The sequence below is a fragment of the Pelmatolapia mariae genome, linkage group LG20 (assembly GCF_036321145.2).
Source record: "Pelmatolapia mariae isolate MD_Pm_ZW linkage group LG20, Pm_UMD_F_2, whole genome shotgun sequence".
Taxonomy (NCBI): Eukaryota; Metazoa; Chordata; class Actinopteri; order Cichliformes; family Cichlidae; genus Pelmatolapia; species Pelmatolapia mariae.
The window spans coordinates 10,560,868-10,585,774 of NC_086244.1; the positions used below are offsets into that span (position 1 = coordinate 10,560,868).

The window sequence follows — 24,907 nt, forward strand, 5'->3', positions numbered from 1 at the left end:
CTGCTGCGCGAAAACTACGGAGAAGGGGGAGGGTAGGCTGATGTAGAAAGGGTGAATAGTGCCACACCAAACTTTTATTTTTTATTTTTTTGACAGAAAGTGTCTGTGATGCTCAGTGAAACTAAAGACTGTGTTTTCATCTTTTACTGCTGAATTTATTTCATGTTGCTGTTGGTTTTCAATTCAGTTCAACCTCAACCTTGTAAACTGCACAATATGCGATATGTAGATTATGCGATATAATTGCACGTTTATTTAATCCTGCGTACCTGTGGTATGTTTAGGTAAAATAAAAGCACTACAGATGCTTAGTAAGTATCTTATATTGTGACAATGATTTAAAAAAACAACAACAAAGAAAAACGTTAAAAAAAAGAGTTAAAAACCAAGTAAGGGTGATATTGTGCAGAAGGGTAGTAAAAAATGCATGAATAAATAATATGCACACTATAAATCTGAGAAACAGCTTCTAAAAGTGTGGGAATCTTATGCCTGACGGTTTTGAAAAGAAGGTGGTAACGTTTTCCTGAAACGGGGTTGAATAAGTCTGAGGGAGACAGCGCTCTGCTGCCTCTGTAGTGGGGCATGGAGTGGGTATGATGGAGAGCAGTTTGTTCAGTGACTTCCCGTCCCCCACTGACTCAAATGCCTCCAGATTCTGGCCAATGATGGTTCCAGACTTTTGAATTAGTGTATTGATCCTGTTGGCATCTCTGGCACTGATCCTGCAACCCCAGCAGACAACAGCAAAGTAAATGGTACTTTCTACCACAGACAAACAAACAAAAAGCTATGCAATACGCTCTGCAATATGTTCGAATACAGGGTATTAAAGCTAACTGTAGCTTCTCTCTTATTAGCAAGGGGTCACGCAGCGGGTAGTTCTGCATGTTTGATTTGGCAGACTTTTTTTTTTTTTTTTTTTTGTTAAGCGAATATCGTTCCTGAGACAAACCCAAACGGATTTACATTCCCTCCTCAGGAGCCTAAAATATAGTGTAAAGCAAGCAACATCATTTTTGTAGAGGCCAAGAGTAAAAAACAAAAAAATTGTCATAACAAGCCCACATAATATATGATATATATGATTCAATAATCCATATATATCTTCTACTGTACCCTGGTACTGCCCCTCGGTTCATCCAGGAAGCAATTTTCATTCCTTTCCTTATAACTCAATGTTCTTCTGCCAGAACCGAAGCATGGCAGATGCTTAACACATCTTAAAGTAAAATAGCACTTGGACTAACCTTGATACGTCTTAGTTTTAGATAAAAACTGGCACCTTTTAAAAGTGTAAAATAAACTCTGATGCGTTATTTCTCATTCCCCCCACTCACTCATGTTTTTTTCTAATCAAAAGCAGGATGTCAGTCAGATTTCTAAAAATCTCTGCTTAAAGAAGCTGCAAAAACAAATTGGTCAGGGTTTGAGGAAGATGAGTACTTAGAATATATGCTTAGTGCCAGTATGAGACACAAACAACAATTAGACATATGAACTATTTCAGGACATTTACTGAAGTGACTCATTGTAAACTCTTAACTGCTTAAAGTACCTGTCCTCTACGATCCTATATGGCACGGATCGACCCTCATACAGCAACACCGTCTACTGCGCCCTGATAGGCGGTTGCGCTTCCACAATGCTCTGAAAACACCAGCAGGTGGTGGTAGTGGTAGAGCTAAAGGCTTCAAAGGTCTGCGTATGGCAAGGTTACACCAAACTACACCAGTGAAAAATCATCACTGGCCTACTTTTATATCCCTTTATTACATCACATTGGACATAAAATAACTTTAGGGAAATGTGATATACCTCATGTCATCTGCCCTGACTCCAGCTTTCACCTAAGTGTAAAGGGCAAATGTATCTCACACTAGAGGCTCTTATAGGGGTCATGATCATGCTGTGAAGCTTATTCGTAAGCATGATCTCACGTCCAGGTTCTTTTTTTTTTTAATTGGTCATGGCAGCTTTTCTGACACTAAATGTTTTACTATAGGCTGCCATGAACCTTGCCTCACATATCAGCCATTTAAACAACACCAGAAAAGTTCTTTCGAGGACAAAAATACTACTCCTTTAACTATTTTTGTTCATTTTCAGCAGTACACTGCCTATAATTCTGACTTTGAATTTTCCACATTTTTTGATACAGATCAATTTGTATTTTTTCTGCATCAGAATTAAATCGGAGCATATGCGCTTTTAACAGAACAGTTGATTTTACAGCGGGGACTGAGAAACCCTCCTAAACTCTTCTAAACCAGGGTCACTCCATATATTAGACCGCCACCCGCACTTCCAAGTCCTGCCGAGGGATGACGCTAGAATCAAAAAGACAAAAATCATAATTGGGGGGTCTCCAGCTCTGCCTGTGTCACATGGAAGCACAGTAGCTGAGTCGAGGGGATGCGAGCAGAGATGGAGGGGGCTTGAGGAACTGTGGAGGAGAAACCTGGCCCTTGGAGATAATAGTGGAGATACAGCCGCGGCAGCAGAAAGGAAGGTTAACACTTCCCAGCCTCCCTTCTGGCTGGGGAGCAGAGGAGCACGGACAGGGCGCACGAGGGGGTCAGCGGGCGCTCGAAGGATGCCACATGCAATATGGTGCATTCCTGTTTTGTGAAACCCAGGAAAGCCAAGTTATCGCCTTTGATTGATTATGCTCGCGGGGAGCGACCGGTCCGAGGGGAAGCAGACACTGAAGGAAGCGACCAGGGTTGACGCTGCGCCTCCCAAAATCTCTGAGCTGAGTGAGTACAGGGATGCTATAGCGCAATGCTCTGTGCCCGTGGCTGTGTGACAGGCTGGAGGGAGGAGGGAGAGAGTGAACGGAGGGGGTCATTGATATGTGCCTATACATTCAGCTCGATAAGCTGCACACGTACTCAACATCCTTAATTCATCCAGGGTCTGTAGCCTGTGCAGCTTTGCTTGTTTTTCTTTGTGCCCGACCTGCCGTTTCTTCATTTCCCCTGGTCATACATTTAACACAGAGACACGTGTGCACCCACCTCAGCGTTACTGCGCTGTCTTGCGTGATTTAAACCCCGAAATTAAGGGATTCATCAGAGAACTTAGTAGTGATTTGACGAGAGAGGGGCACAGGAAACCTCCGATCGCGTTTTTCTCTGACTGTAAAGCGTAAAAGATCATTAACGTTAGACCTGCCCTTAACATTTGCAGCCCTCCCCCCCGTCTCCCTCCCTTCTAGCACTCATAAATTGGGGAGCTGGGGGTTGGGGCGGTTGTGGTGGTGGGGACAGGCTTTGTCGTGTAAGTTACCACCTGACCTCAGGGACACAACATCCTTTACCATCCTCACTTTGATCTGGAATTAATCGGAAACGCTTTGATGATTAGAAGAGAAGAAAAGGGAGGGAAAAATGTGTCGAGCTACAGGCTTAATGAAACCACGATAAAAGCACACTGCATCAGCCTGACATTTTTCATTTTCTATAACCGCCTATAGCATCTACCTGCACGGGCAACCTTTCCTTTCTTTTCTTTTTTAACCCCCTCCTCCACCTCACCTCCCACCCTAAATAATCCCCGTTCACACCCTGCATGGTTTTCGGTCTCAGGCGGCTTCATTTGAGTCGTGGTCTGTAACCTGTTGTCACCAGCATCACTGCAGTTTGCCAGAGCCGGAGGCGCGGCGAGCCGGGCAGCCAGCAGCCGAACCGTCACCCAGTGTGTGATTGATGCCTGCTGAGTGGGTGCCATCATGAGCCACATACATACAACCTCCCCTGAGACACACACGCACGCACGCAAGCCCTTCGTGGAGGGCTATCATTGAGTGTGAACACACCATTTCTCCAGCATCTCACTTCGGATAGGATGGCAGTCATATGATCTCAAGAAATTATATTTATTCTGATTTGATTTAGATAGGTAAGTGTCACATGGTGTCAGAGGCAGGGGCAGCCACGGATAAAGACGGAGCCTCTTCCACACGGGCTTCAGCGTTCTTCCTCACAGGGGCATGGTTAGTCGTTGTTGCAAGCAAACATTTGACCTAATTCACATTCTCACACAATAGCAGACTCCTCTCCCTCCCTCCCTCTCCCTCACACACACACACACACACACACACACACACACACACACACACACACACACACACACTGCTGTTATTTGTGTCACACAGAGGGTGAGGTTTTTTTTTTTGCTCCACATGAACTCCCAGGTGGTTTATCAAAACCTGAGCAGATTGGTGGAGAGGCCACTGTTGGCTGGCTGGGCTTGTTTGAAAGGAGCTCCAGGATTATTAATAATGAACAAACATGTGAATGCAGTGCATGTGCATGTTCCTAGAAAATTAAAGGCCTACTAGTATGACTTGCTGCTAGCGTTAAATGTAATTCTGAAGATGCATTTCTGTGGGTTTTACACCATAATTCTGTATTTTATCCCCATGGCCTTGTTTTATGCCACACATAGAGAAAATGAGCATGTTATTTTTTGAAATCATGTACATGTTAAAAAAAAAAAGTGACATTTTATGGTTATAGAGTATGAGTCCACATCAGTCCTGTAAACCATCCCTCTTCTTCTGCAGCCATTCTGATCAGGTCCAAGTCAACAGGTGACCTGCAGCTATCGACCGCTTTTCTGATTCACGCTGTGGTCCGTAAAACATCGGAGATCAGTGCAAAATCTCCTGTTTTCTCAAATATTTTTGCGTCATCTGATAAACACTCTAAATTTTTGCCAACCAGTTTGTCATAAGGTGGAAATTGCAGGAATGCAATAAAAACACAGCAAAATATTTCACTATTTTTATTAAAACATGCCACCAGTTTGACTCACCAGAGTCACCGCTTCATGACTCCTCATAGTGGTGCTTATCAAATGAATGAAGGTGAAGCTGAAGTCAGCTTGTGGTGAAAAGAAGAAACTGTTTTAGATATACTGTTACATAATGAGGTCAGTGCATTTCTAATCTCTGTGAGATGAAAGTTCAAACGGTTCTACACACTGTTTCAAACTGTTTTTTTCTACTCTTGACTCTGGATGATGTCACTGAGAGCAGATATTCCTGATAGGGTAATCACAGGCACCGATCTGGCTGTGAGAACAGAAGCTCCACCCACATGCTGTTTAAACTTTCTGCATATGAGGGGCAGCCAATCAGAAGAAAGTTGCCTGAAAGAGGGAGCTAAAACAGCTTGTTTCAGATACATGATGAGTTGAGCCCCAGAGGAAGAGAAACAGGGTTTGTTTTGAAAGCGGAACTATGCAAAGTTTGCCAATTAGACTCCAAGAATTAAAATATGGAAATGAAAATGAGCATAATGAGTCAGTCAAAAAATACAATATTTTCTTCTTTATTTACACAGTAATTGTAATGCATCACAAATGAACAGCTTGCATGTGTTGTAGAATTACTGTATTGTGATGCCATCATTATTGTGGTGAATGTATGATATTGCATTGTAGTAATATCGCACTGTCACTTTTACTCTTTCCTTAGACCAAACATAACAAATCCTCTCTGTGTAAAATTCAACTCTTAGTCAGTCATCAAATAAATTTTCTGTGAGTCAGTTAACTGAATAATCGCTGCATTCCCACAGCCAATGCGTTATGACCATGTGATCAATTCATGTTTTAAAAATATTTTGAACAAAACAGGTTATTTATTGACATCAATGAAACGGTGTCAGATATTTTTAACTGTTTTTTGTCTTTATCGGCTGACTGCTGCGGCGCTTGCAGCCTTTTTTCCCCTGATGCGTGCAGAGATGAAGATATACAAAATATGAAGACAAAACTGGATCCAAAACCTTACTTTCTAGCCTTGGGAGCTTTTAACCACATCAATAGCATTTTGTTACTCCCAAAAGTCAAGATCGTGCTCCCATGTGATATTTTGAATCATCAAAGAACCACATTTGTCAAAACCAATACTGATCAATGATGTTCCAGTTTCCTGGTCACATACGGTCTCATCTCATTTGTGATAAACAGTCAGGGCAACACCTGGCAAATCCACACCTGCAGGTATTGAAGGGTAGAGCCCGTGGTTTGTAACGAGCACACTAAGCATCACCGACAGGAGGGAGGGTGGGCTTTGTGTAGCATAAAGGCAGCCAGTGGAGGGCCATTTCTTGCTCTGAGCACTACGTCCAATTGGTTGGCTCATACGAAGCAGCTCTAGGGCCAGAGATTACACTGCAGTGCTGAGGCGTCACTCTGGCTCAACACCGCAGGCGGAGGCAAGGGGATAGAGAGAAAGAAGAATGGCCAGGGAGGTGTGGACACACTCACTGACACAGGGGAGCAAGAGGGAAGGAAGGAAGGCCGGGAAACCTTGTTAGGAAATGTGACAGCCTCTTTTCATCATCTGCTTTCAGTGTCTTCAAAAACACCTGCCACAAGACTCCCACACATGTCTTCCTCCCTCCTCTCTCTCCTTTCTATTCCTCCACACCTACATCTTTTCCCTTTCTTTTCTCTAATTATCTTCTCCCGCTCCATATCCACTCCTCTGCTCTGTTGTCAAATCTGCACACATATAATTACTCTATGAATTAACTGGTCATTGCCTCCTAGGTGACTATGGTTCTTTAAATCCAACATGATGTTTCAGACTACTTGCTCTGGAAGTTGTTCAGCTAAGGCGTAGCACCGGTAGATGATTAAGAGGCATTAAAAGCAGGTCACAGTCAGAATAGTTTTGACAGATGTGCTGTGAAACCAGATTCCTGAGACACACTCAGAGAATTTAAAAATGGCATTTTACCCACTGTGGGAAAATGTGACATGGATCTTACTAATAACAATCACTGAAGAAAACAAAGCTCGTTAGTGTAGCGCTCTGGTTAGATCACACTGAACTTGCAATAGAAAAATGAACCAGAGCGCATAAAAACCGATCAACACGACCGTGTAGGAAGTTTGGTGCAAATTAGATTTGATGGTGGGAACAGTTGAGTTCATCTCTGGATTTCTACTGGAACAAATGCAAACTAGCAAAAGTCAGCAAAACTCCTACAATACCATAGAGACATTCAAAAATGCCATATGTTTGTACTCTATGTGATTAACTGAGTTAAACGATATGTTCTGAGCAATCGATTGCAGGAAAGACTAAGAAAGCAAGACCTAAAATAAATGTTAAAAGCCTTTTTCTGACATTATGTCTGCCTTTAAAACTTGGGTCACTTTTATTTAAATCTTCTTCATAGCTTCAAATGCACATTCCCCCAACATGGAGACACATGCTCATGCTTTGTTAAGGGCTGTGGGAGAGATGAAGGTACATCAGATAACATGAAATGTGAGAGATTAGACTTTTGTTTTTTTGTTAACTTGGGATAAACGTCAGCATGAGCCACGAGAATCAATAATAGTCATTGTATTCAAGTATTGTGGGTTTACTGCAGCGACAATTGATATAAAAGCGAGAAGAATCCCACCATTCTCTGAGTTGTGCAGTTTCTCAGGCGACTTTAGAAACATTTGACTGTTTTTTTTTTTGTTTTTTTTAAACTCAACACTTCACGCAGCTTTTTTCATGTGGCTAATACTCAGTCAACATTTCCTTCAGTACAACTCCACTGGAGAACAACAAAGACTTTTATTGTGAAGAGGCCCCAGCAGGTTTTTTTAATTGCAAATAAATATCTGATAGTGACAGCCATCAAATTTGGTAAGATTTTCATGATATTCCCAAAGTATACATTCTACTGGTGATTCCCTCACTTTTCATTCATTATTGAGTAAAACAGATCAATATTCACTGAAAGCTGGTTTATGTTTAAAGTTTTTAGTTTCCACTTATTACAGTATATAGCCGCACTCAATGGATGTATTGCCATAAATTTGGTAGTGGTAATTATAATTCCCAGAAGGCAAATTTTGTCTGGCGATTCTCCTGTAGGGCCATCAGAAGGTCAAAGTTTTCATTATCAAGTGAAATCTACCAACATTTAACAAAAGATTTGACAAACCATTTCAGGTTCTCATTTAGGGTTTTAAACAAAGTGTCTTCATCCCCAGTCAGGATGAATTGCAATAACTGTTTTGTTTATAGGGATCTATCCATCCGTGTTCTTCCATTTATCCAATTCAGGATCACAGGGAGCTGGAGCCTAGCCCAGGTGTCATGAGGCGAGAGGCACACCGTGGACAGGTTGCCAGTCAGAGAGACATGCAACCATTCACACTCACATTCACACCTTTGGGCAATTTAGTCTCACCAATTAACCTATCCCCACTAGAGTAATCTGGAGTACCCTAGAAGACACAGGGAGAACATACAAATCCCGCACAGAAAGGCCCTAGCCAGATGGTGAATTCAAACCCAGGACCTTCTTGCTGGGAGGCAACAGCAACCTTCCCACAGGGAGACACAGGAGACCAAAATTCAGAACTTTTAACTGGTTATATACAGATGTTTAGTCAGACAGTGGAAACAAATCTATTAAGATAGGCAAATGCTCAAAAAAGGCATGAATTACAAATAAAACAAACAAAAACATTCATAAGTCGCCAAAATAGGGGACCATAAGAAATGGCACGAAATCCTGAATGGTGATAACAAATCGGGCAATCAGTCAACTCGGAGGAGTTATGTAGGAGTTGCGGCATGAAAAGGGCGGGTAAAGAAAGGTGGGAATTTGGAGTAACTCAAGTTCATAACAAACATAGATTTCAAAATAAAACAGGAAGTGACTAAACAGTAACTCGACATCATGAGAACTGTTATTATTAATTAGCTGCTTCCCTCCACTATCCTGGACTGAAGATGATGATGGTAGTCCTCCTTCTGTTCTGGAGATCTGTTGTAAGCTGGACTGGCCTCTAAAAGCTGAACCTGTGGAAGGTGGATAACTGGTTCTGGTTCATGCACAGTGATCCTAACAAGGAACAAGGACTACCTTATCCTCTGTAGTCTAAGACTTGATGAGCTGGATGAGAGACTGATTAGTAATTTATTTGTTACCAGGTACTTGGTACATAAAATATTTGTGGACAGAATCACCAGAAATACAGTTCAAATCTATGACTGTCCCAAAGAAAAATGAATCCCAAACTGTATTCAACCAAATCACAAGGTGACAGTGAATGTGCACAGGTAGAAGGAAGAATGAAGAAGAGTATAACAGCAATTCACACTTGATCTGAATCCTTATTAGGCCTCACACTCAGAATGCAGTGCGAGGGCCAAATTACCGGAGCCGCTTCAGGCTGATGTGTTTGTTTCTGAAAAACCCAGTGGTAATGTGGTAGTTCCTCCTAAAAACAGCCCGAAGGTGTTCAAGGCTTTGGTTAACCTTCAGAGAGGATACATGTTGCTCACAAGACTCCAGACAAATTGGTAAAGTAATTCAGTCTGTGGTGATTAAATCTTGAATAGAAGGAAATTGTCTGCGTGGAATCCAAAACTAAATTACGTTGTTTAAAGAGGATGCACATACGCAAACCTTACAAAGAGTCTGTCTAAAAGGACACAGTCCAATAGATTGTGTTGCTTAAAAAGAAATCCGTAGCTTTAAACTGAATAAACAGATAAGAATCAGATACATGCAAATTCAGTATGTTTCTTGCAGTCTGCAGCGTTTTTGTTGATACACAAGTGACAAACACGCATTAACACACATGAAAAGATGTTGTCACAGTAGACAGATGGCATAATTTGACAGAGATTAGGCTTGTTTGTTTGGTCTTTTTGTTATAGCTCCGTGTTTTTTATTGTTTACTTGAAACATATTATGCTGCCAAATGTGAAAATTGTCTGCCAAGCACCAAGCAGCAGAGAAGAAGAGGGAGATATGTGTGTGTCTGCTCGCTCCGCTTTCACACTTGTCTCCTTCGGTGTTTCAGGTCACTCTGCCTGCTGGCATGTTCGGCATGCTGTGACTCATTGTACCTCCTCAATATGGAAGTTTGTTCATGGCAGAACAAGCAAAACAGGGAAATTTACATTAACCATTTAGAGCAACCTGAGAAATAGCACGGTATCTCACAAAACTGCTCAGATTTAATTTTTTTTAGTTAGAACAGTGTATTCAGTGACATTAACGGGGGCCTATTATGTTTGTTTCAAACTTTATGTTTGCATTCTTGGACTTTACTAGAGTAGTTTTGTATAATTCATGGTTCTAAATAGTTTATCTTATTCTGGGTCTTGTTGCAGTCTGTCAGTTCATCGACTTTCTTTAAAAAAGGCTTCCTTCTCCTTCCTTTTATAACATTCTTCTAATTGGCTGGCCCTCACAATTTAAAGATTAAAACAGCAATTGGGTGGACATTTAGTGCTAACAGCCATAAGTTTTTGGGCTGAGATGCCATGTTAGGGATATCTGCTCTGTTTTTTTCCATCATACAGAGTCAAGAGCAGAAAACAAGTGTTTGAAATTGAGTGTTCAGAGAAGTGTGTAGCCTGAGATTTACCCACTCAAGTACTGCAATCTTTTTGAAAATCTGGCTATACATCCTTTTTCTGCTGTGTATCCAAGTCTGGGTGACCAGAGCAGCAGTCTAAAGCTGAGATACCCAGACCTCCCTCTCCCCAGCCACCTGCTCCAGCTCTTCAAGAAGAGAACACTTATTCATTCCCAAGCCAGCCAAGACACATAATCTCGCCAACGTGTCCTGGGTCTTCCCCGGGGTTTCCTCCCAGTTGGACAGTGGAGGCACCCAGTAGGCATCCCAATCAGATGATCGAACTACCTCAACTTTCTCCTTTGGTGCAGAGAAGTAGAGACTCTCTCTGCCAGAAGTCCTCCCACATTGCCAAATACTCTTCACCCTTATGGCTGAGCCCCGACAGCCTTTGATGGAAGCTCATTTTTGCCGCTCATATCCACCATCTTGTTCTTACAATCACTACTCACAGATCTTGGGCAATGACTGAAAGGTAGCAGTTGAAGGCAGGAGCTTGTTGTTCTGTTCCTTGGCTGCTCAAATTGGTTTAGGGACAACTTTGGTTGAGTTTTACATGTACTCACTGCTGAAAAGTAAAAAAAAAGTTTAAAAAAATTGTAGGTCCCGTTTAAATGTATTGTTGGATCGGTGTGGTAACGTTTAGACATAGATGCTATGCTGCCGAGCAGGTATGCTGTTGATGTCTATGTAGGTGTGACACAAAGCTCGGTAATCCCTCAAACAAGGTAAAGCAGCAGCACATGCCTGAGGCATAATGTCTGTTCACTTCAGTGCTTCATCCTGGATGGGAATTCACTCTCTCTTCAAACTGCTACTCTCCTTCTGCACCATGAATATAATATTTTGGCTCCGCTGCTTTGTTAACGTACTTAATGTTTCGTAAAGGTTAGATCACTTTGTAATTAAGCACTGCTCTGTGCCTTCTCCCTGCAGATCCCAGTGAGACCGTGGCACTTCCCGGCGTGCATGAGTGTAAGGGTGTGAGTGTGAGTGTGTGTGAGAGCAAGTGAGCGCCAGCGCTCCCACATGGCCTCCATGCAGGACGGGCTGAACTTCACGGCTCCTCCCTACGGCAAGGTCCTGCTGCTGGGTGCTATCGCTGCTGCCTCAGCCTTTGTAGTTACGATCCTCATTGTGGTGCTCTGCGTGGGCTGCCAGAGGTGAGCGCTGTGCACGCATGAATGACCGTACACACATGTTCAGAATCAGGATGTTCATTTTTAAGATCTGTATATTGGTTGCTCTTGGCCTTTTTGAATGATATTGGTATATTGGTGGATAAGTTGGGATTTATGGATGCCAGTTACTGATATTTGTCAGTTATCGCAGCTAAAGACTGTGTGATACGAGCAGAAAGACTTTTAAACAAGTCAGATATTGCTTTAGAAAGATTATTTTGCTAGAATCAAAGAAGAATTAAACAACAAAAACAAAATATAAAGACTAAAATCAAATTGGTATTGGCAGCATCTTTAGACCAAATTGTGATTCCCCGTGAGTCACAATCAATGAATCCTTATTTCAAACCTTTTAAATAAGCTTCAGCAGAAGCGCCAGTAAAATAAAGTAGAAGCTCTATTCCACTGGCAAAATGCAAGCTGGAACTACTTTTACCTACTTGAGTGGTTTAATCCTGTGGTTTCAAGCATACGTATCAGGCCCCCTGCAAAGGGTCAAAAGGTAGATGTGAGGGTTTATAACACGATTAATGACAAAAAAAAATGTTTTAAACTTTGAATTTCTTCTAATCTTTATTTTTGATGCAAAACTGATTTGAAGAGGAAAGAAGCAAAAAGGTTGACATGCCCGGTTTGAAGTTTAACAACTTGCTGTTTAAAAAAATGCATATTAATCTGAAATCTGGTTAAATGTGGTCGAAGGGCTCTTATAATCTAGTAGAGAACATCAAACCTGCACTACAGTGCTCGAGTGCTCAGTAATTCTCCACCACTGGTATGCACATGTGCAAATGTACTTTGAATGTCTCTCTCGCATATGCACAGTCATAGGATGACTCAGCCGCACACAAACAAGGCTCACACACACACACACACAGTGTTGAATCGTGTATGACAGAGTGGTTGTGTTTGTCACAGGAAGGGGAAGACACACAATGTCCCCGGCGAGGGTGGAAAACACCGCCTCATGGACATGGTAGGTATCAGACAACATGCTCCTCAGTGTTTTGTTTGTATTGTAGCAGAGGTAGCTGAATAAACTCAATTCAGCAGGGCGCACTATCATTCAGAGGGCACCTCTTCAGTCTTAATTAGTGTTTAACTGGCCCCTGTGTTTGTCTGTTTGTGTGCGTTTGTGTTGTCAGGGTATACTCAGGCAGTCGAAGCTGCGGTCCATCAGTAAATCAGACACTGAGATGAACAAGATGAACTGCAATGGCAAAAGTGAGTGCATCTTTTACATACTAATCCTGACCTGGGCTTTTTATATGGTACGCCGCTGGTGTCAGACGACAACCTTGCATCACCATGATATCAGCTCTTTAGGAGCCGACCAGCTGCATGACAAAGCACTTTTGATATTATGCAGGGGTGTTTGGGGGGAATTTTCAGAGGGATGGGGTATTTCATTTTTTCCTTAGACACATTAGAAGCTTGTAATTGTTTTGTTAATTTAAATCCATGTCGATCACCAAAGCTGGAGATACACTAGAGCGAGAACAAATTTGTGCATGAAATGGTAAAACAGAAAATAATTTGAAAAATGTAACAGCCAATTAACAGCATAACAAGTACAAGTACTATAAATAAAATGTAACCACTATCTGTTCTGCTTTGGCTTATGTAACTTTATAGTTATTATTTATACATTTTGCTTGACCATGAAAACATGTGGGAAAATATCCAGTTTTGTAATCATGTATTGGTAAAGAAACCCTTGGAAAACTGCTGGACACAAGTCTGGGTCAACTCCAAAAGTCAGTCAGATTTTAAGAAACCTTCAAAAGCAAAACACTTGAAAGGACTTTAATGGATTTTTTTTTAATACATATATATATTTATCTGTTTACTCATTTTATCCTCATTTTCAGCCTCCAGGTCACAGTCTGACTCAAATAGTCGTCTGAGACTGAAAATTCCCTCCCTCCTGAGACTTGTTTGTGATATTGTTTTGAGGTCATCACGACGATATCTCCAGATTTTTCTTATTTCAATCTGAAATGTATTTGTGAAGCTATGATGTGAAAATGTCCAATTTTGCCCTATCTGGTAAAGAATCCTCCCAAACTTCCTGGATGAAGAGCTGGATCTGGATTGACTTCAAAAGTTAATCATCTCTGGTAAAATTTTCATGCACATCCATCCGTAACCTTTAGAGTAATCCTGCTAACGAACAAACAAAGTAAAAAGAAAGAAAAGAAAGAAAGGAAAAAAGAAATAAACCAATGACATAACTTCCTTGGCGGTGATAAAAAAAAATATAATGTTAGTATTGCAAATAAGTGCAACATTTTTTCTCCACATCCGTACTATCTGATCTGGCCCTAAATCCACAAATCTTCTTTTCTGAAAAGATTTGAGGACATATTCGCGGAGAAATTTACCCTGAAACAGAATTCACATTACATTTACAACTCAGCCTTATTCCACTAGACGGTTCAGTCTTGATTTATGAACGTGCATCTCTCTCTCGCTCTCAAAGACACAAATCACAGTGCCAAGATAAATCCTGGAGCTCCATCGCTGACAGTCAACAGGGGAACTGTGTTTGTGGGCACTGTGACAGTAGCCTCAGAGAGTTTGAAGAAATATAAGCATATGTCCTGCTTCATACTTGTCCTGCTTCCACTGCAGTGGAATGAAGCCAATTTGGATGCATATTCTCAAACATCTATGTCAGTTCCCAGTTTACTGTCAGCTTCAGATTTCCTCTTACCAGTGAGAGATTTATTCATGTTCACAAATGTTTGCTGAACCTTCCGGTAAAAGAGGAGTATAGTGTGTGAGTTCTGCTCCCTAGGGGGGTATCGGCTGCACGGACGGTAGAACAGCAGGCTGTATGTGCCTTGCAGAGGCATCTAAAAAGAAAAGGCTAGCCAGCACGGACCTTCTGCTGCTGCCCAGCTGCCGGTCTAACTCTGACCTTCGTTCTCAAGGCAGGCAGCTTCCCCAGATCCCCTCTGGGACTGGAGAGGACGGCGAGCACACTTACTCTGAAGTGGGCCGGCGCTCCTCCACTTCACGTACTGATGATGCCCTCTACGCCATGGTAGGCAGGGCCGGGCAGACAGACACTCCGGCCCCTCCGGCCGTCCCTGCCAACACCCCGGCGCCCCCAGACCCTGATGGCGATGTGGAAGGAGGGCTCCCCGAACCTGAGGCCCAGGTCATGTCACCCCCTCACCCTCCGGAGACGGCCGAGTACGCCTGCGTCAGGAAGCTGAGGAAAGCAGATAAGGCGCCTCAAAAGAGGGACAGCGGGACGGATATGGGAGAACCACCGGCACCGCCTCCAAGACACGCCCCGCCTTCACATCCAGCTCCTCCTCCACCACACCCTCACAGCACCAAGTTGCCCCGTAGAAACGTCGAGGCCTTCAATGTCCCATCCTTCCCAAAGGTTGGTAGGGTTAAATGTTTTGCATGTTGAAAACGTAATCTTTATGATCTGATAGGAAGAGTTTGACATTTTAGATTAGAAGTTACCGTGTTTGGATCAGAAGTTGGAGTAATCAGTTGGTTAGTAAGATGCATTTGTAGACTGTATAAAGCCAAGTTGCAACAAACCTCAAAAAAAGATTGATGCAGCAGAAATGGGTAGCTATAACAAATAAGTCATAGAGAATAATTACCAGTATACTTTCCATGAAGGAGGAAATTTGCTAGATTGACCTAACCCATATTTTTTTGTAAAAATGGGCATTTTAACATTAAATTCTAAGCTTATTGACTCACTTTTGAATTCGGCTTCAAATGACCAAAAGAGGAACTGCAGTTTTTTGGCATTTCTACGCTGAGATTGCCTTTATTTAGACTTTAGACTTTATTTCATTCCCATTAAACTCCCTCCTGAGGTAAAAGAGAAAATATACAACAAACAAAACATAGGGTTATATAATACATATCATCAATAATCATCGTTAACAAAAAAGATCTGTCAACAAATCACCCACATCCAAATACAGATACAATTTCTTTACTAATTTTTGCAAGTTTAGGCAGTAATCTATCCGAAGTATTAAACAACTATTCCAAACCTTTGGTCTCAACCTAAAATACACAGGCAGATATTTTTGACTACATTCAAATAATGATACTCATCTCCAAGTTTTTCCAAGCTACAAAGTTCACATAAATGTTTAATATGTTCAACTCCATAAAATCTGCCCATATCTACTGGGAAACCACTAACATGCTAAATAACACCGACTACAATGATCTAAAATACACAAATAATTTTCCAGTTGGAGCTCTCGCTTAAATATTCTCTAATTTATACAAAGACTATTATTAAACATTTCAGAATTCCGATTTTGTCTCACAATATCAAATATCCTCATCTCAATTACTGCCTTTATATACCTGTCATTCACCACTCAGGTATGTTCCCATAAATGAGAAAGGCTTGCTTTAACGCCAATATTCACCACAACTTAAAAGCACCTTTATTATATTGATTTTTCAAAAAACTAAACATGAGAAATGATCATTAATAATGATTAATAATAATTTGCTTTAATAAACCTTCAGTTGTTTTTAAAGTCAAACCGAACTCCACTTATGAGAAAATAAATCAGCTGAACAGTTTCAAAAAGCAAATTGCTTTTTCCTGCAGGTCAGGATAAAAACCAAGCCATAAAGTTCAAGTAACTTTGTAGACTTCCATGATAAAAATGTGGTGAGGTCTAGATCAACACCATTTCTAAAGCTTCGATTCAATAATTTTGAGAAGGAGGAAGTTTTTGCCACTAAAATCAGCCAGAACGAATGGGATCAGCTGTCCAAATCCAGGTGTACAAAGCCTGCAGAGACTTACCTAAGACGATTCAATGCTCTAAAGGATGCCAGAGGGGCTTTAAAAAGCATTGAACTGAGGGTCAGAACACTTTTATAAATAAGCTTTCAATTTTTGATCTTAATAAGTTTGCAACAAAAATCTAAAGATCTATTTTCACTTTATAATTTTTCCCTTTCAAATGGAATCTACAACACAATAATAATGGATTGCATTTATATAGCGCTTTTCAAGACCCTCAAAGCGCTTTACAATTCCACTATTCATTCACTCTCACATTCACACACTGGTGGAGGCAAGCTACAGTTGTAGCCACAGCTGCCCTGGGGCAGACTGACAGAAGCGAGGCTGCCATATCACGCCATCGGCCCCTCTGGCCAGCACCAGTAGGCGGTAGGTGAAGTGTCTTGCCCAAGGACACAACGACCAAGACAGACAGAGCTGGGGATCAAACCGGCAACCTTCCGGTTACAAAATGAGCTTCCCAACCCCTAATAAGATGCGCAAACAGCTTTTGAGTACTTTCTGAGGTAATTACACATTCAAGTTTAGAAAAATAAAACTTTCTCAGGCACATTATAAAAATGCTAACACCTGAACAGCTGGTGTTTGCACCTGGAACTAGAGAACTGATTTGAAAAAGAGCAATTTACAACAGAAGGAAAGAAATAGAAATTTAATTCCCGATAAAACCATTCTTTTTCTCCTGCTGTTCAGTTTTATCAGTTTTAAGTGGGAATTTATCAAACTAGATCAAACAAATTAATTAGTGAGCCCTGATAATAGGATATTGTTACTTGTGGACAGAGCTAAGCTTCAGATTTCCCTTAGAGACATGAAAGCAGCAGAAATCTTATCATCTAACTCTTGGCATGAAAATAAGCATGGGTTGTTTCCCCAGATGTCAAACTATTCATTTAAAACTTGTCACAGGTGTGATTTATACTTGATGCTGACTCCACATGACTTTTAGACATGGTTTTTATACAACACATGTTTTTCAGTGCTCATTTTCATGAAAAGAGGAGAGATACTTTAAAAATTCAATTTAATCGAGATAATTCTTAAAAATAACTCCTCAGGGACAATGTAGTGAAATTTGCCCCCTTCTGATTTCTTATTTTTTCATGTTTTATATCATTGGACAAATTCTAATATTAGATAAATATAATCCGAGTAAATACAAAAGCAGTTTTTAAATCATGATTTCATTTATTAAGGGAATCAAATCATCCAAACCTATCTGATCCTGTGTGAAAAAGTAATTGCCCCCTAAACCAAATAACCCTGCAAGAGAACTGCAAGTTTTTTAGGGGCATTCAGTGGTGGACTCAATGATGTGGTTTGGATCATTGTCCTGCTGCATAGCTCGAGTGTGCTTGAACTTCTGGGCATGAACTGATAACCAGTGGTAATACACCAGCGGTAAAGGAACACAGACTTTCCAAAAAGTTCAGCTTTTGTCTCATCAGTCCACAGAATATGTTCCCATTAGCCTTGTGGGTCATCAAGGTTTTTGGCAAATGTGGGACGAGCATTTGTGTTCTTTTCACTCATCTGTGTTTATTTTTCTCCTTCGAACTCGCTCATGATGCCATTTTAGCCCAGTCTCTTTCTAATTGTTGAAACACGAACCCTGACCTTAACTGAAGCAAGCGAGGCCTGCCGCTCTTTAGATGTTGTTCTGGGTTCTTTTCCGACCTGGATGAATCATTGATGCGCTCTTGGTGCAATTTTGGTAGGCCAGCCACTTCTGGGAAGGTTTCATCACTGTTCCAAGTTTTCTCCATTTGTGGATAATGGCTCTCACTGTGGTTCACTGGGGTCTAAAAGCCTTAGAAATGGCTTTATAATGCTCTCCAGACTGATGAAAGTCCATGATTTTGTGTCTCAGTAGTTCTTGATTTTCTTTAGATTGTGGCACGATGTGTTGTTTTTCTAAATATTTTAAATCATTTTATCCAAAAGGATCTGTTCGAGTAATTTCTTGATTCAACAGGTCTGGCAATAATCAGGCCTTAGCGTGGCTAGTGAAATTATACTTAGCTTTCCAAAACATGCGGTTAATTACCTTTTCTCATATGATAGCATTGTCACATTTTGCAGCTGGGTGGCAAAACTTAGCAGCACTTTGCTGAGATGCACACGAGAAATGAGAGGACAAAGATTGACGGATATGCCCCTCTCCAAATCATCACGATACTTAGGAAAACATGTAATATTTATCATTTAAGCAATAAATGCAAAGTGATTCCTAAATAAATAAAACCCAAAGTAATGTTGATGCCTGACAGCTACATATTTCCTTTGCAATAAGCCACAGAAACACAGCATCACCTTAAGTGGTCGGTTTTATGAACTGAAGGAAGTTAAGGAGGATGACTAGAGGGAGAGAAAAAATTATCTGCTGAGTTTTTAGTGTCTTGTGCAGATCGGCCTTGGATTTTTTTCCACTCCCTACACTGGAGCTTGGTGCAGTATTTCAGGTCATCCACTTTCTGAAACAAGCAGTTTCAGTCCCTCCTGCTTTAAGCCCCTTTCTTCTGATTGGCTATTCCTCTAAACCAGAAGGTTAGACCAAGATGTGGGTGGGGTTTCTGTGCTCACAGCCAGAGCTGTGTGCCTGAGATGTCCACATTAGTGATATCTATTCTCTGACACTGAACAGAGCCGTGAGAAAAAAAATCAACTGTCTGAAACTGATCGTTTAGAGCAGTCTGAAGCCATGTATGAGCATCCACTATTGTACATATAGACATGACAGAAGCCAAGTAAACGGATAACAAGTTTCCATAGAATGTGTGGCCATCAGTTTCTGTTTGGACAGAAATGTCAGAAATGTCACTGTGATCATTATTTCATTCTGTTATTCTCTGTCAGCAGCAGTACGACGCATAAATATGCAGTTTGTGGTGCTGTGATCAGGATCTGCAGAGTATTTCTTTCACAGTTCCTGTTGATACTGCAGAGGATCTGCTCGGTTGTAATTGTGCCAGTGTTGCAGTTTCCAGAGCACTTGGCTACATCATGCATGGTGCTGTGATATGTTAGAATTTCTTTGAAGTCCAGGCACTGAGCGGTGTTTATTTGTTGAAGAGTTTTTGGTGATAGTGTGGTATTTCTGCTCTCAGCAGTGTCACCTCCTCCATATGTTCACAGCAGCAGGAGTGTAGGCAGACTGTCTGCTATTACTGTGGATGTAAGGCTTTATGCACCCCTCCAGGTAACAGTGGGAAACCATTTGCTGCCCCGCGTGAGGTCAGGCGGGTCGCTCTATCTGCTGTGACCTGAGTTCAACAGCACGCACAGTTCACAGGCTTACATGTGTAAGCAGTTTGCTCACAGGCCTGTTCACTGCTGATTTTCCTGTGGATGACGCAAGGTGTTGAAATTGAGTCATCCAGAATATAAGCAGGCTCCACCTTCCAGGGAAAATCTATTCACCCCTGTATGAAATCCATCCAGTATGTTTTTATGTGCTGCAGGATTCTTTAGAGGGGTTAATTTGCCGTGCATCCGCCCTGTTGCGTCTGTTTTGTAAAATCCGCTTTTTAAATTCATGAATGCTCATTTTTTTTCAGTGCAGATTCACGCATGACCATGTGACCAGCTCTGCCCCAAATGTGATTTATTGTTCTGTTGACAGGAAGTGATGTTTATGGGCAACGGAGAGCAGTACATCTGGAAGCCTCCAGAGGATGATGACATGCTCATGCTCCAAAATAAAGCCCTGGGCCCGCTGAGTGCTCACACAGTGGAGAATATACAGCCGTCTGCTGCTGCGGTAAGCTGGGCTTTCTATTTTTTCCGTCTATGGATCATCCCATTTAGAGCTCCCCATTCCCTCTTAAATGAATGCTTAACAAGATGTTTCATGCACATTCTTTAATTGATTTAATCATTTAAAAACTGGGTTTTCCTTAGAAGTTAGGAAAGGTGATCTCCCCCTATATGGGTTACTAGGTCTAGCCTTGGAAAAAAGAGTTGTCAAACCTCGCATTTAATGACATATACTGAGGTTTCAAAACTCATCATTAAGGGTAGAGGGGAGGTTGTCTTTATGGGGTAAAGAGGTAAAGGAGCCATCCAACTCTTTGGCTTTCTTACCAAGGGAGTTACGAGAGAATACCTCATATCTGCAGGACCAGGAGACACATAACTGAGCATAAATGACAGCAAGCAGCTTGCCTGGATCTGTGTGCATCCTGACTCCCCCAATGTACAGATAAGAAACTTAATTGATTAGTCTGTTGAAAAATAAAACTGTGTAAATAATAAACTGCCGTATGACCAGGACTACTTCTTGTCTGGGAGCAGTGATTTTTTACAACCCAAAACTCATACTCTTTTCTTTGGGTTTCTGTAAGGTTTAATAAATGATGTAAAAAAAAATAAATGGTGAGCTTTAGACGTACTAACTTCTTACCTGTAGTGGCTCTAGAATATGGGCTGTTTTTCCTTTATCCATTACCAAACATCATCCTGTTGAAACACCCATTTCTGTCCAAGTTTCAACCATGTAACTGTTAAATTGATGCTCTACTGGACCGGGAGTAAAATAACCCAAGAGCATGATGCTATCACCACCATGCTTGACAGCTGGTACAGTGTTCTTAGGTTTGAAAGTCTCACCTGAACTGCTCCAAACATACATCTTGTCACTGTGGCCAAACAGCTCCATCTTTGTCTGACTGTAAAATATTTCTCCAGAAGGCGTTTGGTTTGTCATGACGGCAACTTCAAATTTCAGCGGAGCCTTAAGGTGTCAAATTTGTTGCAGGGGCTTTTTACTTGGTCAGCACCCTCTTAGTCCATGATGATGTAAAACTCATTTCACTGTGGACAGTAATGCTGATGTTCCAGAAATTTCCACTTCATGCCAGGCTTGAGCCTTGATGGTTCCTGAATATCCTTACCAAATTCCTCTCATCTGAGAGTGACAGCTTGGCTCTTGAAGGTCTTGAAAAAGTGGTGACACATCTTAATAATGTGTATTTATCACAATATTTTGAAATGATGATCTTGGATTTGGCAGTTTTTTTATAAGTGGCTCCAAGAGACCTTCTCAAGTTGTGAAAATCTATAGTTCTCCTTCTTAGAGCTTCACTGAATTCCTTGGACTTCCTCACTGTTCCAAATATTGTTTAATCCAACAAGCGCTCTCTAACAAATCCTGCTGGCAAAGAGTGCTGGAGTCACTCATGATCACTAATGACAAGTTATTAAGCCTTGGCCTTGTCAAGACAATGTAGAAGTGCTAACAAAGAATTTCAGTCATCAAAACTGAAAAACTAATGTGTTTGACAGGCTCTACCACTCAGAAAAGCACATTATTTATCAGATGACTGCAGATTAAAAGCTTCCAAAGGTCAACAATATGTGTGAGAAGTACAAATGCAGGGACTCAAATTGGTAAAGGTGAAGTCTTGCAGAGATTATAAGGTTTTGGGTGCTCCTTGCTGGCTTTATTCTTCAGCTCTGGAGGTTTATGCAGCTTGCCTAACACAACTCTTAGCTATAGTGTGAATAAAATGGCAGGTTGAGTGAGTTATTTAAAGTCCTTTTTACAGAAGATAATCTCTGAACTTGTTTAATTGCAGGTGGCTGAGATGTACTCTAAGGTGTGTAAACCAGGAAAGAAGAAGAGAGCTGTGCCGGGGTCTCCCCCAGCCAACCCCGGCTTCCGGACCTTGGGTCGAGGTGACCGGGACCGAGACCGGGATGGGGGGTTTAGTGTAGTGGTCAAACCCCAGACGTGGGCACCTCAGGAGGGCAAAGCAGTTGGCGGGCCCCTTGACGACCACTGCTACGAGTCCATTGGGACAGAGGAGTGTGATCTGGCCTATGAGAACATGGAAGGTGGAGGCGCCTGGAAGCGAGAGAGACCCCCTAACATGTGTGCCACCCTGCGGCCAAGGAGGAAGAAAGCCCAGCAGCCCTTGCAGCAGCAGCAGCCCCCTCCACCGCCACCAACGCAGCAGACACCCAAGTTACAGCACCTGCCTGCCAAAGCCCTTCTGCTGCCGGGGGAGAACCTGTACGAGAGCATCGGCGACCTGAAGCAGGGCTCTGCCACCTCCAGCACCACCACCATCTTCACCTTCAACGATGGCATGGAGATGTATGTAACAGGGCTCTGAGGCAGCAGCTGCACTGTGACCCCCTATCCTTCCAACACAAGGAGCTGAGCTAATGCCACAAGGAGTGACGGCTGAGCCCCTGTCATGCTCACCCACACATACTGTTTACATTTAAGTCATAACGTCAAGCCTTTCACAGGCTCCAGAGGCCTTGAGGTAGTAAAGTTGCTCTGTTATGACCTGGGCTGAATAAAAAGTCCAATTTATTATCCTTATAAGGAATCCAAAGGTAGTGAAAAATAAATGAGCACAAAACCATTGCAGAGCAATCTGTAGGTAACAGTAGCACTTCTATTTTACTGATACATATGTGCAAAGCACAATAAAGTAAAAAGCCTAAATTCTTCCTCAATTCTAGCGGGTAAAAAAAGTCGTATATGTAGTCCGAGTAGGACTCCTATTTGGGGAAAAAAGGCAAAGCGTTGTGTGAAATATTTTGGTAGCACTTAGTCTGTTGTGAACAGACCTTCCCTGTAGTTGGTCAAGACGTGATTCAGGACGGAATTTAAAGGATATAAATGAACGAATTACTAATCAAAATACTTGAAAGCTCAGGGACCAAGAGAAACAATTATGAGAGTATTATAAATTAAATAAAAAATTTGCACATATTTTGCATTCCTCCTAAAAGCTTTGACTAATTTCGACCGTTTTCACATTTTAAAAAGCCGACCAGATTCTTCCCCTCCGTCATGTTGTTTCATTATACATGGACTGAACACTGTCTCCACTGCCGTCTGTAAATGAAGTGTTTTACTTTGTTGATCCTGTTTCTGCACTTTGCCTGCTACAAGTTGCATGCTAAAAAAAAAAAAAAAAAAAAAAACATGAAAAAAAATCAAGCACTGTCATGTGGTACCTCTATATGAATGTTTTTTTTTTTCTATTGTCGTTGGTTGTTTATTTTTTGTTAGTGTGTTGCTTTATTTCTCTGTAGAGCTCAAAGCCAGATAGAATAAGGATGTCTTTGGCTCAGTGGGACTCTGTGCAGCAGAGGGGAGGATTATTTTTCTCTCCTGTACCTGAAAGAGACACAGTACAGATGTAACAAGACTGAGGAGAACTGCTCGAGTCCTAAAGGTGGAGACAGTCCACTCAACCCCACCCCACACATACGCACACAGAAACACATACACACAATCCTCCCGTCTGTTCAGTCCTCACTCATGTCTGTGGACTGTTCATCTACATAGTACCCTCCTCGTGGTCATACGAGTCTGCTTTGGTTTCATCATAGTGCAGTATGGAAAGCTCCACTAGAACTGATGTGTATTAGCAAAACGTCATGTCTCATCATCACCCCATCGACGAACTCTCTCTCTCTCTCTCCGTTATCAGTGTTAAAAATATTGCAGAAATGTGAAGCAAATGGTTGGCTAAGCAGCCGAGCATCACCCCGAGGACACCGCACAGAAATTGCATACAAAGCCTGGACACCAATGACAAATTCATTTGACCAAATATCCCCAGCAAACAATGTGATTATACTGTATGTTGATGCAATGTGTATGTACATGACAAAAGAGAAAGAATAATAAATATATCATCAGTGTCAAGAAATCTATCTTTTTCTATTATGTTCAGTTGTGTTTTTGGAATGACTTTATCTTGTGACACAAACTGCAAAAACAGCTGCAATGTAAATTTCAGTGTATTCTGTTTGTTGTTTTTTCGAAGCCGTGGAGCTACGGTGTGTTCTTGGAAAGCCCTGCTAAGTTAAATGTGGCAGCTAATGTTGTGTGTTTGCTATTCAGACTACAGGGTCTTGTACTCAAAAGCGTGTAATTAAGTGCTAAGTGCAAAAGATTGTAATGTTTTATATCAAGATTACTATTCATGAAATGTCAGTCAAGTTTATACTTTTGTAATAAAGTGGCACTTTAAAAAAAATATGCTTTATCTCATAGTCTCGGTTATTAAAACAGAAAGAAAGCAGAATTTGCCAAGCACTGCTGATGATGATGGATTTCTCTAACAGTTGCCATCTTGTGATCTTAAAAGCTGCCTGTAGATTCAAGTATTTAGGCCTAGGAAGGAAAGAAGAAATATCTCTAGAAATGCATCCTAATAATTGTAATGGCCCTTTAGGGAAATGATTTATAAACACATAATGTTTTCCCACTGATTTAAATCTAAAGCTGTGCATTTTGTCCTTTGCTTCTTCTGTGCACAACCTTGCAGACCTCATTGAGGAGCATGTATGTGCATGTGTGTGAGGAGCATTCCCATGTTTTTTTCTTTTTATTTGTATGCATGTCTGTGTGCACGTGCACATGTGCCAGAGTAGCGGGGTCTGCGTCTGAGTGGCTGTGAAGTGTTGGGGAGGGAGGGGGAGGAAAAAAAAAATAGGTCACCCCTTAAAACAAAAAGCTTGCAGTCAACATCGC

The 24,907-nt window shown here is 41.5% G+C and overlaps 1 protein-coding gene across 2 annotated transcripts; it reads left to right on the plus strand.

Annotated features, from left to right (window-relative positions):
- Positions 1–2,397: 2,397 nt before the first annotated feature.
- si:dkey-70p6.1 (uncharacterized protein LOC570575 homolog) lies at positions 2,398–24,414 on the plus strand. Of its 2 annotated transcripts, none has more exons than XM_063465250.1 (7): positions 2,398–2,759; positions 11,341–11,567; positions 12,504–12,561; positions 12,731–12,809; positions 14,522–14,985; positions 20,027–20,164; positions 21,981–24,414. In XM_063465250.1, the coding sequence occupies exons 2-7, from the start codon at positions 11,434–11,436 to the stop codon at positions 22,518–22,520; spliced, it is 1,413 nt and encodes a 470-aa protein (XP_063321320.1). In that variant the 5' UTR covers positions 2,398–2,759; positions 11,341–11,433; the 3' UTR covers positions 22,521–24,414. The 2 variants fall into 2 exon arrangements, with proteins under 2 accessions (XP_063321320.1, XP_063321321.1); XM_063465251.1 differs by having other exon boundaries at positions 14,639–14,985.
- Positions 24,415–24,907: the final 493 nt, after the last annotated feature.

What these genes read in the sequence shown, in the direction of transcription:
- si:dkey-70p6.1 (XM_063465250.1), top strand. Translation starts at nt 11,434, where the DNA reads ATGGCCTCCATGCAGGACGGGCTGAACTTCACGGCTCCTCCCTACGGC. An exon ending in CTCTGCGTGGGCTGCCAGAG is followed by an intron (nt 11,568 to 12,503) that starts GTGAGCGCTGTG and finishes TGTTTGTCACAG; the next exon opens with GAAGGGGAAGACACACAATG. An exon ending in TACAGCCGTCTGCTGCTGCG is followed by an intron (nt 20,165 to 21,980) that starts GTAAGCTGGGCT and finishes GTTTAATTGCAG; the next exon opens with GTGGCTGAGATGTACTCTAA.